Below are 14,721 nucleotides of genomic sequence, written 5' to 3' on the forward strand. Positions count from 1 at the left end.
AGAAAAAGGACCTCTTTTTTTTTTGTGGAAGCATAAATATGGAAGGAAAGCTAACAAATTTTCTTTCACTAACTCACATGAGAATCTCGAAGCTTCCAAGGTCTCCGTTTCCTTGCCTTCATTTAGACAGCTTGTATAGACAATTGCATCAAAATCCAGATTGAGCAATGAAGTCATTTGTCGCATGCATGGAAATACAGTCTTGAGGATGAGAGAAATTACAAAACCCTTGATTTGTGACACAAGTTTCTAAATATTTACATTGTTCTTTTAAATTCTTTCTATCATTTATGTTACTGTTCAAAGGATCTCAAGAAATTGCTCTAGTGGTATCCCATCCACACTATACAAGAGGCATTATAGACATGGGAATATGTACATTTTGTAGTAAATAAGGTTTACAAGTAGTCCCTCGGGCAGAGTTGCCGCTTTTGGCAGGGCTAGAGGAGTCTAATCTGCATAGCAGCACTAAAGTCAAAGACATACTGTGGAAGGGTTGCAGTCTACAGTGCTTGCGTAAGCTGGGCTTGCCTTGGAGCCAGTTACGTAGTGTTTTCTGGGGAATAGTCGCAGCATGTGCAGTGCAGGTGTCCAGAGCTGACCACCATCACTGTGTTTCCACACCATTCCCTAAGGACACCATAACTTAGGCTGTGGAAGAGCTTTGCTATTATCTCTCCATGTGTTTGTGCCCCACCAGTAGGTAATGAAACTATTTGAGATCTTCAAGACAAGAGTGCGTTTCAGCTAGGCTTCTAGATGTAAATAACTTGCAGCCAGTCACTAGTGCCGTTTCCCAAAATTTGAACTTACAACCTCGAGCCGAAAGATTTTACGTCCTGTTGTCACTGCCTCACCTCCATCGGCTTCTATTTCTCAGTGTCACTATCACCATTCTTTCTAGTCTTTTTCATTCTTCCAGAGGTGCCCTGTGCTGCTTCTGATTAAGCATACCAGCAATAGCCAGACAGTAAAGAAAACAGCATCAGTTCACACACAGAGCCAGCAGCAAAGGAGAGCTGACAGGCTGCATGAGGTCAGCACTGCTTCTTGACAGAGCCTGGTGTTTTCTAACCTATACATGTTTTTTGTCCAAGCATCCAGCTCCACACCACACTTTCTCTAACGTTCATCAACATTTATCTGTGCAGCGTTATTCTGCATCATCTTGGAAAATATGTTCTACCCAGTCACCAGTACTCCTACACTAATTACTGTATTTTGTAAAAGCACAGTGAAAGATAAATGTAATTCAAAGACCAATACTTCTAGTTTGAGAGCTAAAGCACACAAAAAAAATCTTATTGTGCACGTAAGATTGTTTTAGAAGGTTTTTTTAATTAGCACTGCTACCCCACTCAAATGTAATTTCCTATTTATTGTTTAGATTTTGATTCCTTTTGTTGACACCTACCATAGGAGAGTCCTCATTCATGTTTGAGTTCCTATGCACGTCTAGAAGTTTTTAGCAATCACTTTTTCCCCTCCTCAGTGCATCAGTGAAAGTCCTCAACTAATTATGGGCTCTTACTGCCTTTATTTTATGGGACCAGATTATTTTCTCTGTCATCTGAATCTTCCATTAGACAGTTTTTCCAACTTAAACAACTCACCTAAGAAAATATGCTGCCTCTCCCCAGAAGCCATGTTTCTCTTGCGGCATTTTAATTCCATTCAAGAAAAAGAAATCAATGTTGCTGTTTTGTAGCATCTATTCTTTCACTGTAAACTCACCATACCACGTGATGTGGTCACAGTACAAGCAATCCATAAATGGATTTCTTTCTTGGATTTTTTTTCCCCAATTTAACAAAACCCAGATGAGCTGGCCAGACAGAAGTCTGACCTCCATGCAAGCTCAGACAGTATTTACCTCTAGTGAAAGAAATGATTTCTACTTCCAAACAATCCTGTCAATATTTCTTCTCTGCAATGTGTTGGAATTCATCATCTCCTTCTCCTACTCCTTACCCTACCATTTGATAAATCTATTATTGTGAGCTAACAGACAAAAAGATATCTTGAATATTATTAAAAAAAATAACGGTCATTTTATCAGAAAATGAATATCAGTGTTGGTTCCTCAACATTAACTATCCTTACGTCAAGTTACAAGAGCCTTCGAAACCACAAGATTTACTTAACTGCAAACAACTCAGACCATGTCTAAAACCAGTCAGGTGCCACATTTCCCTGGTGAGGGCTACATTCACAACAGTATATACAGCATGAAAACTCATACCAGGTCAAGTCAGCCTCCCCCATTCCACATCTGGTCCTGGGCAGTAGAGGACACTTACAGGAAGGTGTGGATATGGACAAAACCAGCAACCACCTCCGAGGATACATTCCCATCCTCTGGTATGGCCAAGTGAGTATGTGTATTCCCAGTTCCTCACCAAATAGATCAACCTCTACAGAGTCTATTCAGTAGCTGAAATATAACCACATAGGCCACCAAGCCTTGCTATGTCATCCTCAATATTGGAGATGAGGATGCTTTTGTCTAGTTAAGGAGAAAAGAACTGACATCCTTATTTCAGGGTTGCTGGATGTTCATTGCAGTGAGTTAGGAGTGAGTTCTCAATTGCCAGGCTTGGCCTTCTCTCCAGTCCTCATCTCCATCTCTGTATCTCACCTTTCCCAATTGCTTTCTTCTGTCTGCGGACTTTTCAGTCCTGTAGGGCTTGTCCACATCGCCTCACAAGGGATGGTTTGTGCCCGAGTACTCCCAGGCTACACTGCCTCAGGCAATAATACCACAGTACTGCAGATAATAATCTCCACCCTGGATAGCCCTGGGGTCGCCATTCAAGCACATATGCTGAGCCTGTGAATGGCTTGTGCAGCTATGCTCAAATCTTGATTTCCTATGCATACCTTTCATTAGTAGGTCCCTGGAGAGGAGAGCAGCCACACTTCCCTGCCACCTGCTCTTTGTTCCTGGAGGCTCATTTCACTCCAGGAAAAGATCCCGTGCCAATTCCCCATAAGGAAAGACTCAATTCAGCCCTGTGCTCTTACTCCACATACTCTATCTGTGAGAATGACTTTTTAATCTCTCTGGGGCAGGAAAAGTCTTCTCAGCAATTTTACAGCTGTGTATATACTTCAGAGTGCTCTATAAATACAGCTCTAAATCTCTGCACTTAAGAGAGATGATGGAGCATGTATCACAAGGAGTAACACAAGAGCCCAATAGCAGGGCTGCTGGCGTTCATTCCTCAACTCATCCACGGCCCAGGAATCAGGTGGCTTTTGCTCCTGAGCTGCAAAACTATTCCTTCTCCCAAGAAAGCTCAGCATGCATTTTTGTTTTCCTGACTGAACTGTGCCACTGTGTTCCTCCTTTTGAGTTTCCACTATGTCCCTCAAGTGGTAGGCCTACCCCTGGGAGCACTTACACAAATTCACAGGACATGGGGCAAAAACTGGAGTCTCATTGAGATCAAGCCCTGTTGAGGAGTAGGAGACTAAAGAACTACCCTGATGAAGCTGCTCCATGGCCATTCCAAAAGTAGTTTCCTAGGTAGTCACTTTAGCTGCTCTAAACATAAACAGACATCTCAGATTGGACTTAAACCTACCTCTTATTCTTCCAAGGCATTTGGATTTTGTAGTTGTTTATGCTCCTTCTTACTCGGCTCCAGCAACAAAGCCAGTCCTTACAGCCATTCACCAGCATTCCTGGCACTGTAACAGCCCAGACACCAAGCTTTGAATTCTCATTTTCTTTCCCTGCCCACTCCAGCAGCAACATCTGCACCTGTGGTTGCTTCCTGGCTGGCCTGTTATCAAGGCTTCTTCTCTGATTTTGTGGCTAACTGCAGTGCTGTTTGTGATGACAGCTGTTGCACTGGTGCAGAACCAGCCATCTGGTGACCGACTTGTCCTCTTGGACACTATTTTCTTCCAGCTGTCAGGACTTTACTGTTGGACTGGAAATAATTTGGTATGTAAATACATTCTTCATGATTTCCAAGCTATTACTTCCATGGGCCACGCAGTGGTCCCATCACAATTGCCATAGCCGGGTGCATCCACAGCCACCTCTTTTCTCTCAGTATGGGGAGGGATCGGCCTGATCACTCAAGCCCAATAAACTTTTCAACAGTTTCAGGCCTACAAGTATGATCTTTTGACTCTTTAGATTTAATTAACCCTCCCCAGCACGCCCATACTTGTGTGTTCCAGCAGTGGGAATACAGATCACCCCAGACTGCTGCTTCTCTGAACTCTAAAAAGAGATTTTTCGCCATTTAGCTCATGCAGTTATCATTCATTCCTAGCTGGCCTGTCCTAGAGGCATGCTGCTGACAGAGACTGCTTGCCCTGAGCATCGCGCCTATGATCTGCAGCCTTCTTATCACTGCCTCTCAGATCCACAGCAACAACTGAGGGCCTTGTTAATGTTCCTTGTTCCCCCCAAGCAGACAGAAAAGCAGAGGGTCTACTGCTCAAGAATACGCATTGAATTTCATCCTTTTTCCCCAGCGCACCATTTTTTTTATTGGACTAAAAATTTAGGAATTCATGATAGCGTGTGTGTCTTGAGGGAAGTGTAGCTACCTGTAGCTCCTTAAGACTGTTAACCTAACAGTCATCCTGCCAGCTACAGTTGTAGACTCCATTTCTGTTCACATACCTAATCTGTCATTTAATAGTCTCAATCGCCCCATGAAGACCTGAGGTAATGAGTCCAAAAAATTGTATCTTTTCTTACATTTGAATTTTGATGCAATCCTTTACCCATCAGTGGTGCAATCAAATTGTTCCATTCTACAGAAAAAAGTCAATCTTTAAACATAAACCATAAGCAGCCACATTATTCCATTCTGCTTCTTAGCAGAAGCAATTTTCCACAAGGATGTCCTAGTGACATTTTTCTCTGACACCTAACACTTCATAAGGGTGAGCTTTTTGTTTTGAGGGTTTGGGGGTTTTAACTGACTTGGGGGGAATGCAGAGTTCATTCAGTACATTTAGACTGAGACAGCAATAGCTTAAAATCAAAAGTTAATTTGCAGGACAGGAATTGCTATATAAATTTAAATTTATTTCAGCTTCATTCCCCTGAGGCAACAGCTTTAGTCACTACCATCAAATGCTTTCCTGGTGGAGCTGCACAAGATTATTTCCACCCAGCAACTACCAGGAGAAAATTAAAGAAAGACACACAAAAACAAGAATGTAAGAGTGCCCGTCCCTATAGTTTTTACTGAAAGTATGGACTGCCAAATCCTGGATGCTTGCATTTAAAAAAAAGACAATGAAAATTGAAGTATTATATTTAAGCTCTCCATTTAATGGAAAAAAAGCATACCTTTCCCAGAGAAACACAGCAGGATTTTCTGTTGTTTTACAAGCTCCATTTCACCTCTTTCTAAGGAAAGGAATTACTTTTTCAGCCAAATAGCCTGTCCCCTTCTCCACACCCTCTCCAAATGCATGGCTGAGTTTTCATGCTACTGACCTCTCAGTAGCAGCACGGAACTCATGCAGCCTCCTCAGCTATTCAGATCTTCCACATAATTCAGGCAGTCCCTAAAACTAAGACACAGCATGCAACAGCCTGACCCTGCCCCCTCTTGCACCAGCATCTTCTCCTTCCACCACGCCAAAACTGGAGGAATTGTCCTAGGTCAGCCTGCGCCAAGGAAGTCTAACCTTGATGGACACACGGCTCTTTGGCTATCTCATGTCCTATCCTTTTAGCATGGCGTAAGAAAGGTCACAAGGCTGTGAGATTATTAGGGTCCTCCACAATTAGTATCCAGACAGATAGCAGTTGCTTCTCAGGGTGTTTGAAAGGATTTCTTTTTGCCTTCCAATAAATGCTTGAAGACAAAACAGCAAATGGACATAAGCTGGGACGTCGTTTTATGCAAGGGTTGGTTTGCAGTGGTTTTGGGACAAACCATGCTAGCACGCTACCAGTTTCGAAGCCTCAGCCCTTTACCAGCTCACCAGCAATGTAATCCAGGCTCTGTTGGGCTCACTCCTTCCAGCTGGACCTTGGCAACCTGCTTCCCTGCATTTGTAACCCCTCTATCCCCAGCCTTTGTGTCGTAACACACTGGTAACAATAACATTTCTGAAATCAAAATGCTTTGCAGGCCAAAAAGCTGAGCTCAATCAACGCAGGGGGAAAGCAAACCACGGAGAGCTATTGTTTCTGAAAACCGTCCAAAAACTCTTGGCGCTTCAAGACATTCCCAATGTCCTTTGCACTATTTCCAGGAAAAATTATTCCCAAGGCCTTGCGTATTAAAAAAAAAATCTGGCTTATATCAATAAACATGATAACTGCTGTATTTTTTCTCTTTAATCAGAGCACAGCTAGCATGTAGAAGCAATCAGAGCCGAGTTGAATAGCCTGTCTTAAGTGTAGCGTTTCAAAACTCTCAAATTCTCCAATGAGGAGCATAAATTAACTCCTGGGACTCCTGAACCTGAGCACCATCTTTGACTACTCTTACGTAACAAATTCTTGAAGAAAATTTGTGGGCAGATGTTGGTGGAACAAGTAGTAGAAAAGGCAGAAGGGCAGTTTTTCTGCCCAAATAAATGTATTCAACTTGTCTGTGTTGTGGCAGAAGCACTGCCTGCACCAGCGGTTGGGTTGCAAGCCCAGAAACAGGAGTGCTGGTTCTGATTTCAAATCCTAACATACTGACTTCCAACAAGTCATTCAAAGCTCAGTGGGGTTGCAGCAGGAGGTTAAAGGATTTAGAGAAAATGAGGGATCTGTCTGCCTTCCTTACCCTCTACCTGATGCACTGAATCCAATTTGCAGTTAAATACATAGCCTGGGACAGATGAAACTTCAGGCAATATCATGGGTAAGAGCACTGAATCTGTAACAAACCACTGGCAGTCGCCACCAAATTATTCCCATATATTGTTTTTACTAGCTGTGCAATATAATAAGAGTGTTTCACTTACAATCCAATACAACCAAGCAGGAATTTGCAGATGACCCTTGTTCAGGATGACATAATATATTTTTGTCTCATTTTAGCTATCCAGAAAGCTGGAAAACCCTTCTATTCTCTGGATTATAAGCTCTTCTTGCAGCATTCCACAGCAAAAAAATAAGTTTCAAATGTCTGTTCTTCCTGTCCACAGGGTCTCAGGTGGGTGGCTTTGGAGTTAAGAATTTACAAATAAAAACTTAGATGATTGGGTATACTTTAAGATTTTACAGTCTTTAGGATTTAGCAAAGGTATGAAAAGATAAATGGTCATAATTTTGTAATTTGTATTTATCTATACCCTGCTCCAAGAACCATATTTTGAAGAGATAAGCAAGAGTCTGGCATCCCTGTGAGAACAGTGAGAATCTTACGGCTTGTTTGCACATTTCACACCACATGCTGTCCCTACCACAGTCCCATAGAACAACCGCTGTCTTCATGGGAAGGCACTGTGCAATGAAATGCTCTTTCAGGTACATTTCACAAAAACAGGAGAAATTATGGGTTAGGGAATTCTGTTTTTTCAAACAAATGGTGCACTTTATGATGTTCTACCTTACGTCTCTATCACCTCTCTACCTGTTAAGACTTTCCAAATGCTTAACCTTACTGAAATATTTAACATGGCTATTTTATTTTGAGAACTACTGTGAAACCCTTTACATATCATGGAAAATTAAAGAACAAAGTCTTTTGTTTTGTTCTCTACTAAACCCAAAGCAGTTTCAGTCCCTTCTTTAGCCGAATATACCTCCTATCTCCTGATTTCACAAATATTATTAAAAATGCATCGTCAATTTATTACCCAGCTTCAGGGCAAAGGGTTGCATTATGAGGTTGGTTTTTGGTGGTGGTGTTTTGGTTTTGTTGGGTTTTATTTTTTATTAAAAGCTTTGCAGCTGCTCTACTTCAAAAATTTCAGGCTTAGAAATACGGGACGGAGTATTGGGAAAACCTCATTTAGCTATGTAATAGTTGTGCATGGTTAGGACAGTTTTCTTGTCATAGGAGCTAACCCCTGCCGTCATTGCTGGGTAATGGGATTCCCATGCTTGACGTGCTAATGCCTTTGGGACAACTCAGTCACTGGAGCCAAGAGAATAAACTCTTCTGTGTTAGAGCTTTTATAAATATAGTCCCCAATTCAGTCTTTCAGTAATTTACCTACAACAAATTTACCACCACCTTTAGGAAGAGGAATGACATTAAGTTGAGTTATATTATCCAAACCAATGCAGAGCTCAAGAGCTGAAAAGATATTTCATCCCTTCAGGAAAGAAATATGGTACCTTTATAATTGCTAGGAGGAAGCTCAGTTAAGCATAAAAGTAGGCTTCACATGCATAACAGAGTAACAGTGACAAAACCTTGGATCTAATCCAATTTCCTTCCCTTTGCTGCAGAGACCCCTGGAGAAGCCGGACGGCCTGGATGTTTCAGATCAGAGCAAAGAACATCCCCAGCATCTGTGTGAGAAGTGCAAAGTTTTGGGCTACTACTGCCGCCGTGTGCAATAAACCTTCGAAGTGGCCTCTTCCCGTCCCCATCGTCCTTAAAGATCCTCTGGCAGCATGCGATCAACAGCAACACAACAAATCAAGATAAAAGCTAAAATAATTGCCAATATTGCCTACCTAATAATAAGCCTTACCATTAATAGAATGTAACATTTCTCCTGTGCATGCACATACATGCAACAGGTATTTACAGGACTACAATTTGTATACATACATATATATGTGAATTTATATATATGTACACACACATATATAAAGTGTTACTGATAGCGTTCACAACAGAACCATGGTTGCAGGTTCTGCTGATTGTTTACACAGACCCTATATCAAGGCCAGGTGAAATGAAGTACTATTCAACAGGCAAGGTATAATATTCACAAGGAATATATGTTACATGTATGGCTTTTGCAGAGGTTAAATAACTGTGGGGCCACCAATTGCAAGCACTCACCCACAACATGAACATTATTCCTATTATATGACAAGATAAAGGAAGATGAAACAAGCGATAGCATAAAAGAAGGAAAAATACTGTTTTCCCGGTTTTAGAAAGTCTGAGTTTTGCGCTACTGATTTCTTGGACTTTTTCTGTTTGTTACCATTGCTTGGGCAGGGCTTAGGCAAAATCGTTTTTGCAGGATGTGGCAAAAAAAAGTGGATAATTGTTTGAGGGTGTGGGTTGGGTAGAAAGGGAATGCCATAATGGAACCCAGAGCATCAGGAAGCATTCCAAGAAGATTTTGGAGGAGACAAAATTGGCTTGCTTGAGTGACTAACAGATCCTTCTCTTGTCATATAATCCCACTAAAATGGTCCCTGCATGTGTATGGGTCGTTCATTAGGCCACAAGCACACTAAATTTACTGTGAATAAGGGGGGATAAGAATACTTACAACTGTCCTGGAAACCCTTAATTGAAAGATTAGCCAAACTTACTATTTATAAAAGTTTTAAAGCCACTTCCAGGAACTATTTTTATGTCCTGTTTTCTACTGTACAAATTTGTTATAATATAAAACTTGTTAGCCATAGGGGTGTTTTGAGGCACGAAGAACACTCTATATTACCTTCCCTCTTTATGTCTTCCTGAAGCACCTACATACCTGAGGAGAAATGTAGGAGTTCTATTTCATTGCCCCATTTCAGGTTGAACTTTGTGCAGGGACATCCTGCTGCAAAGCAGTATCTCATCAGGGACTGGGAAATATCGTGAACTGAATGTACCTCGAGATAGTATCCTGTTTGTATGGCTCCACAAGAGTACATTGGCAAAAGGACACAACAAGCAATTCACTTGCAGCATTCACTAAAAAAATTACAGGGATACCCTTAGTTTGAGGGGGGTTTATTCAACTATTTTTATTTTTATGAAGTTTCCTTTAGAGAGACTGATTTGTGTGAATGATACTTTGTGGAAATACTTTAAACCCTAAATAACTTGATATGCATTGAATTTGGTTTTGGGATTAATTCCGTAACACTAAGACAGAGGGAGTTTTATGCCAAGTGATAGCAGGATGTTACCAGTACGTACAGTCAAGCTCTTGTAAAGCAAACTGAACATTTAGAGTTTTCAGAGCATTCGTATAGAAAATGTGAAGCTCTTTACCAATTTGCTCTAGGGTGAAACTTTAGCCATTTCCCTGCTTCGCAATAAACGGGGCAAAATTGTTTCTGCTTACTCTGGTGGTAGCACCATGTACTTATCTTGCAAAACCCCAAGTGACCCAGCCTACTGCTCAGAGCAATGGATAAACAGTGGGACTCCTGGCTTCTGACCACGGCTCTTTCATTAGCTCCCTGATTCTGAGCGAGTCACAAGATCCTTCTGGACCTCAGCTTCCCCAGCTGCAAAATGGGGATAATAATACTTTCATTACCTACCTCACAGGAGAGTTGTGAGGCTTACTTAATATCTTTAAGTGCTTTGTCATCACTGGATGAAAAGTGCTATGTAATGCTGAAATAGTATTAACTAAATTAATTATTTTGAAACCAGTTTTGCCCAGTTGGCAATTCCATTAACTAAAATAGCTAAAAACAATATTATTGAAGGTTAACACTAATAACAGTTCAGTTGCCTCAGTGAGGATACAGTTTTAGCGTTTTCAAATGGAAACGCATTCTTTTACACAGACTCAGAAATTACCTTGGAGGCAAACGCTCTAAACAAGGATACTAATCTGCCCATACCAATAAGAACAAAAAAAAATACACAGCCAGATCTAGGGGTGGATTTTCAAAGCCTGACCTCTAGCATTAATCTTGATAGTTTGTTTCAAGCATGAGTAATTTTGGAAGAGCTGCGTACTAAATGATTATTTTTTCCCTCTGGAGCACTTAATATAGTACGGGGGGCGGGGGCAGTGGGGGAATCACCTTGATGCTTCACATCCAGCTAAAGGACATGTAGAGAAACCCCCTTAGATGAAGATAAGGGAAAATATTATTTTATTTTCTCCTGAAATTAAGGTGTTACCAACCATTTTTTTCTGTGTTGAAATAATTTCCATCTTATGATAACCACTAGATGAGTAAAATAGCACATGCCTTGCTTTAGCTACATCAATATACAGCACATCACCAGGTTCTGAACAAGGCCCAACTAAAAGATACCATTATATGCAATTGTTGCTATTTTCATGCCAATGCCCTGTTAAAAATTGTTTATCCAGATTCAACACTGTGGCAATGCCTTCAGCTTATGGATTTTTAGGTTGTACTAAAAATACACAAGATCTACTTTAACACAATTAATGTCTGTAGGTATAGAATAATAATTCTTAAGAGCATACTTAACCACAGTTCAATATTTATACCATTGATACGTTCCTAGGCAGCAGAGATGAAATATTTAAGTAATTTTTAGCATCTTTGAAATAATGAGCAGGAGAACAGATTTTTCCCCTGCACTCATGTTGGAGAAAAACAAACAAAGAACAAAACGCATGGAAAAGCAAGATGCAACACTGCCGTAGTTTGTACTGCCGAACTCAGAGACTGCAAATCCATCCTGGTGCGGGATGTGGATGTGATCAGGCCCTGGGCACCCCAGGGCTGGAAGCAGCTTGCTTGCCTTGCTATCCCTGACAAAAGTGGGGTGAGGAGGGAGAGTGACTGGGGGTCCCTGGAGAGCAGCCACAACCCTCTCTCCCCTGCAGCCACAGGCCTAAACTCCAGCTTCCCCTCAGCAGTGTGGGGCATCCCCTTGTTTTCTGTCCTCACTGCACAGGGCTGAAACCTCGTTTCCCTAATGAGCTGGTGCCTGGGAAGGCAGGAGCAGCAGGCTTGTGCGTGGGGAGTGCTCCTCTGTCTCTCCCTGCGTGAGGTTTGCTTGTAGGATTATAGCATTCAGCTCTGGGCATTTGCTTCATGTTTGTCCGTATGTAGTTTGTGAGTTGCTGTGCATAAGTAATGTACAATAGCTCATGACTGTTGGCTTTTAGTTAATGGCACAGATCAGAAATTTCTTTAATGTTGATTTCAAAAAAGAAAAAAAAAGATTGATTATAAGATGTAGTTTTCTTCTCTTCCTCCCTCCCCAACCACAATTCACCTGTAGACCTAACTAACTCTTTCCAAATTGGAAAAACCTTAAAAATTCAGATTTTTTGACTTGTAAGAAAATTAGTTGATTTACCTTTTAGATTTTTCCAGATGCTTTCTGATGTTCTTTTTTATCAGCTGTGCATTTAGAACATCACCTAGTAGTCCTCGAAGGCATTTTTAGACAGTCTTACCAGAAGCAAAGTAAGCATCAGTAAAAAGATTTTTGAATCAACACAGGCCTGCCTAAGCTGACTATGCTTTATGGGGGTACCTGAGAGAAATTTGGCTCTGTGCATTTATTCGGCAAATCAGGTTTTGAACCTCAGATGTTTGCTGTTGCTTGCCTACCAATCCATCCATCTTTTTTGCCCTCTTTGGAGATTTTTAAACTTTCATTTATTCCTTAAAAAAAACAACCAACCACCAAAAAAACCCACCAAACTAATCATTTGTTCCCTCAGTCAGAACATTTCACATGGAATTTGTCCTTGGCATTGGCACTGCTCTGGAGAAAACTATCAGTGATTTGAAATGCATGGTGTACATTTTTAGCTGCTTTAACTTGATGTGGCTCCAACAAAGGTGTCAAGAATACTTCATTTAATGGTGAAGAAGAAAAATCCCTGTAGTTTAATGGATGGCCCCATTTTAGCCAGTTTCTACTGCTGCTACCATGGACATAAAATGACACCACATAAGCAAGTTTTGAGGCCTTTTTGTCTCAAAGTTGCTTCTTAATTTCAGACAAATACACAAGAGTATATATTATTTCTGAAAATAGGTGTATTTCAAAAGTTCCCCATTATATGGGACTTAGCTTGTAATCTAAAAATGTGAAGTTACCTATGTCCGAGAGAAGCCTTATACCGAAAAGTATTCTCTACATTTTACCTTTTTGTATGATGTGAAATTTAGATTATACACGGGTTCCATACCTGTGACGCTCTAGCAGTTATTCCAAAAATGAAAGTACTTAAATTAAAAGTTAAGAGCTTTTGTCAATGTCAGACTTCATAGATCAGTTCTCTTTCTTCTGCAGTCACGTAGAATTTTTTTTTTTCCTAGTATGGATCCTGAGAGCTGTCCACTGAACAGTATGCGATAAATCATCAACACGTGTTTTTCAAGTTAAGTGAATTGACATACATTTTCCACTTGCCTTTGCCAACATATTTTAAAATATATGATGGAACTATCCCCGTAACAAAAAAAAATAATCATTCTTTAAGATATCACTCCACTCCCGATTGGGCTTCAACCCGTCATCTCTTTCCTATCTGCAAAACCACTGCTGTCCATTCAGTTTGCTATGTTGCTGAAGTGCTCAGAGGGCTGTTTGAGATCTTCAATATAGGGATGATGGTTTGTGTTTCTAGGATAAAATTCAAAGGGACAATCGTGTGCAGTTACTAGCTATAGATGATTGATATAAATGTTTACCCCTGTATGAAGTATTTTACAGTTTTACTTGCAGATGTGTATTTATCTTGAGTTATACTTGACATAGAGTTTCTTTCAATTTTTTTTTAATACTATGTGTGTATTTTGGAAACCTTTTTAGATGTTAAAATTTTTGAATGGTTACAAATATTTCTTGTAATACTGAATTGTTTGTTATCTTATCTGGAAACTCTTTGCAGTAACTTTTTTGTATATATTTGAGGGCCTTTTTAAAAAAAGTATTGTTTGTTTTTTGGGAAAAGTTTTTTACAATTTGGAAGCTTTCAGAAGGGCCTTCCTCTCAACTAGGATACTAACAGAGGTAAGAGTTTTCTTAATTATTTTGCAGAACTAAGGATGTATCCTCAAGAAAATATTTATGGAAGTAATTTACTTTTTTTTTTTACAATGCTTTTGTCTGTATAAAGTATGCAACAGAACTACATTAAGAAGGAAATATTGTCTACATAAAATATTATATGAAAGTTGGTACATAATTCTGACAAAAAACCTTGCAATTCTTTAAGCCATATTGTTTTTGTTATCCTTGGATGAAAATATCAGTATTAAGTAACCAGTATATTATTCAAGTGCTTAGACTTATATGAAAATGCTTATACAGTTTATTTATGTGTATTTGGGGAAGGATTGCTAGAAAAAGCTATCACTAGACATATAGCAAGTGAGGAGCAAGTAACAGTATACTGTCACTTTATGGCCTTGTGAGAGACACAGAAGATGCTGAAAGCGCCACAGAGACTTGGCTTTCAGCAACTCCGAAGCACAAGCGTTGGGTTTCAAATAGTGGTTCTTTCCCATAACCAGAGGGGAAGAGAGTTGGTTGGGACGCTGTTTGACAACTTGACTTTCACAACTCTTTGCAGACTGTGAGCTCAGCTATGCAGTTATCGGCTACAGCAATAATATCAAAGGACGTAAGAGAAAAGGATTGAAGTAGTTTATTGTAGAAGTGTATGTTTATTTTAATTAGAACTCATAGCAATATAGAATATGCATGTGCACGTATTTGAAGCATTTTTACACTTTACATTTCATGTAGTTTGATTATATTATGAAGGATTGGGGTTTTAGTTTGATATTTTACCATGCTAAAATGGGAGGTCTGCCCAACCCTGTACTGGATTCTTGTTTCCTTTAAAAGGTTATTTAGTACAGCACTCACTGCATCGTGTACTAGTGCTAAAACTAACACTGTATCTTAGGAATTTCTTCAGCTT

At 40.1% G+C, this 14,721-nt stretch overlaps 1 protein-coding gene across 2 annotated transcripts in view; it reads left to right on the forward strand.

The window, feature by feature from the left end:
- Positions 1-13,260, forward strand: part of ZCCHC24 (zinc finger CCHC-type containing 24) — a 114,504-nt gene extending 101,244 nt beyond the window's left edge. Inside the window, exons 4-5 of one of the 2 annotated variants that reach the window (XM_055720392.1) lie at positions 7,022-7,136; positions 8,381-13,260. In XM_055720392.1, the coding sequence (XP_055576367.1) occupies positions 7,022-7,136; positions 8,381-8,451 (186 nt within the window). In that variant the 3' untranslated portion in view covers positions 8,452-13,260. The remainder of the gene's footprint in view (positions 1-7,021; positions 7,137-8,380) is intronic. The other variant, XM_005433575.3, reaches the window with a different exon arrangement.
- Positions 13,261-14,721: the final 1,461 nt, after the last annotated feature.

This window comes from Falco cherrug, chromosome 9, assembly GCF_023634085.1.
Source record: "Falco cherrug isolate bFalChe1 chromosome 9, bFalChe1.pri, whole genome shotgun sequence".
Classification (NCBI taxonomy): domain Eukaryota; kingdom Metazoa; phylum Chordata; class Aves; order Falconiformes; family Falconidae; genus Falco; species Falco cherrug.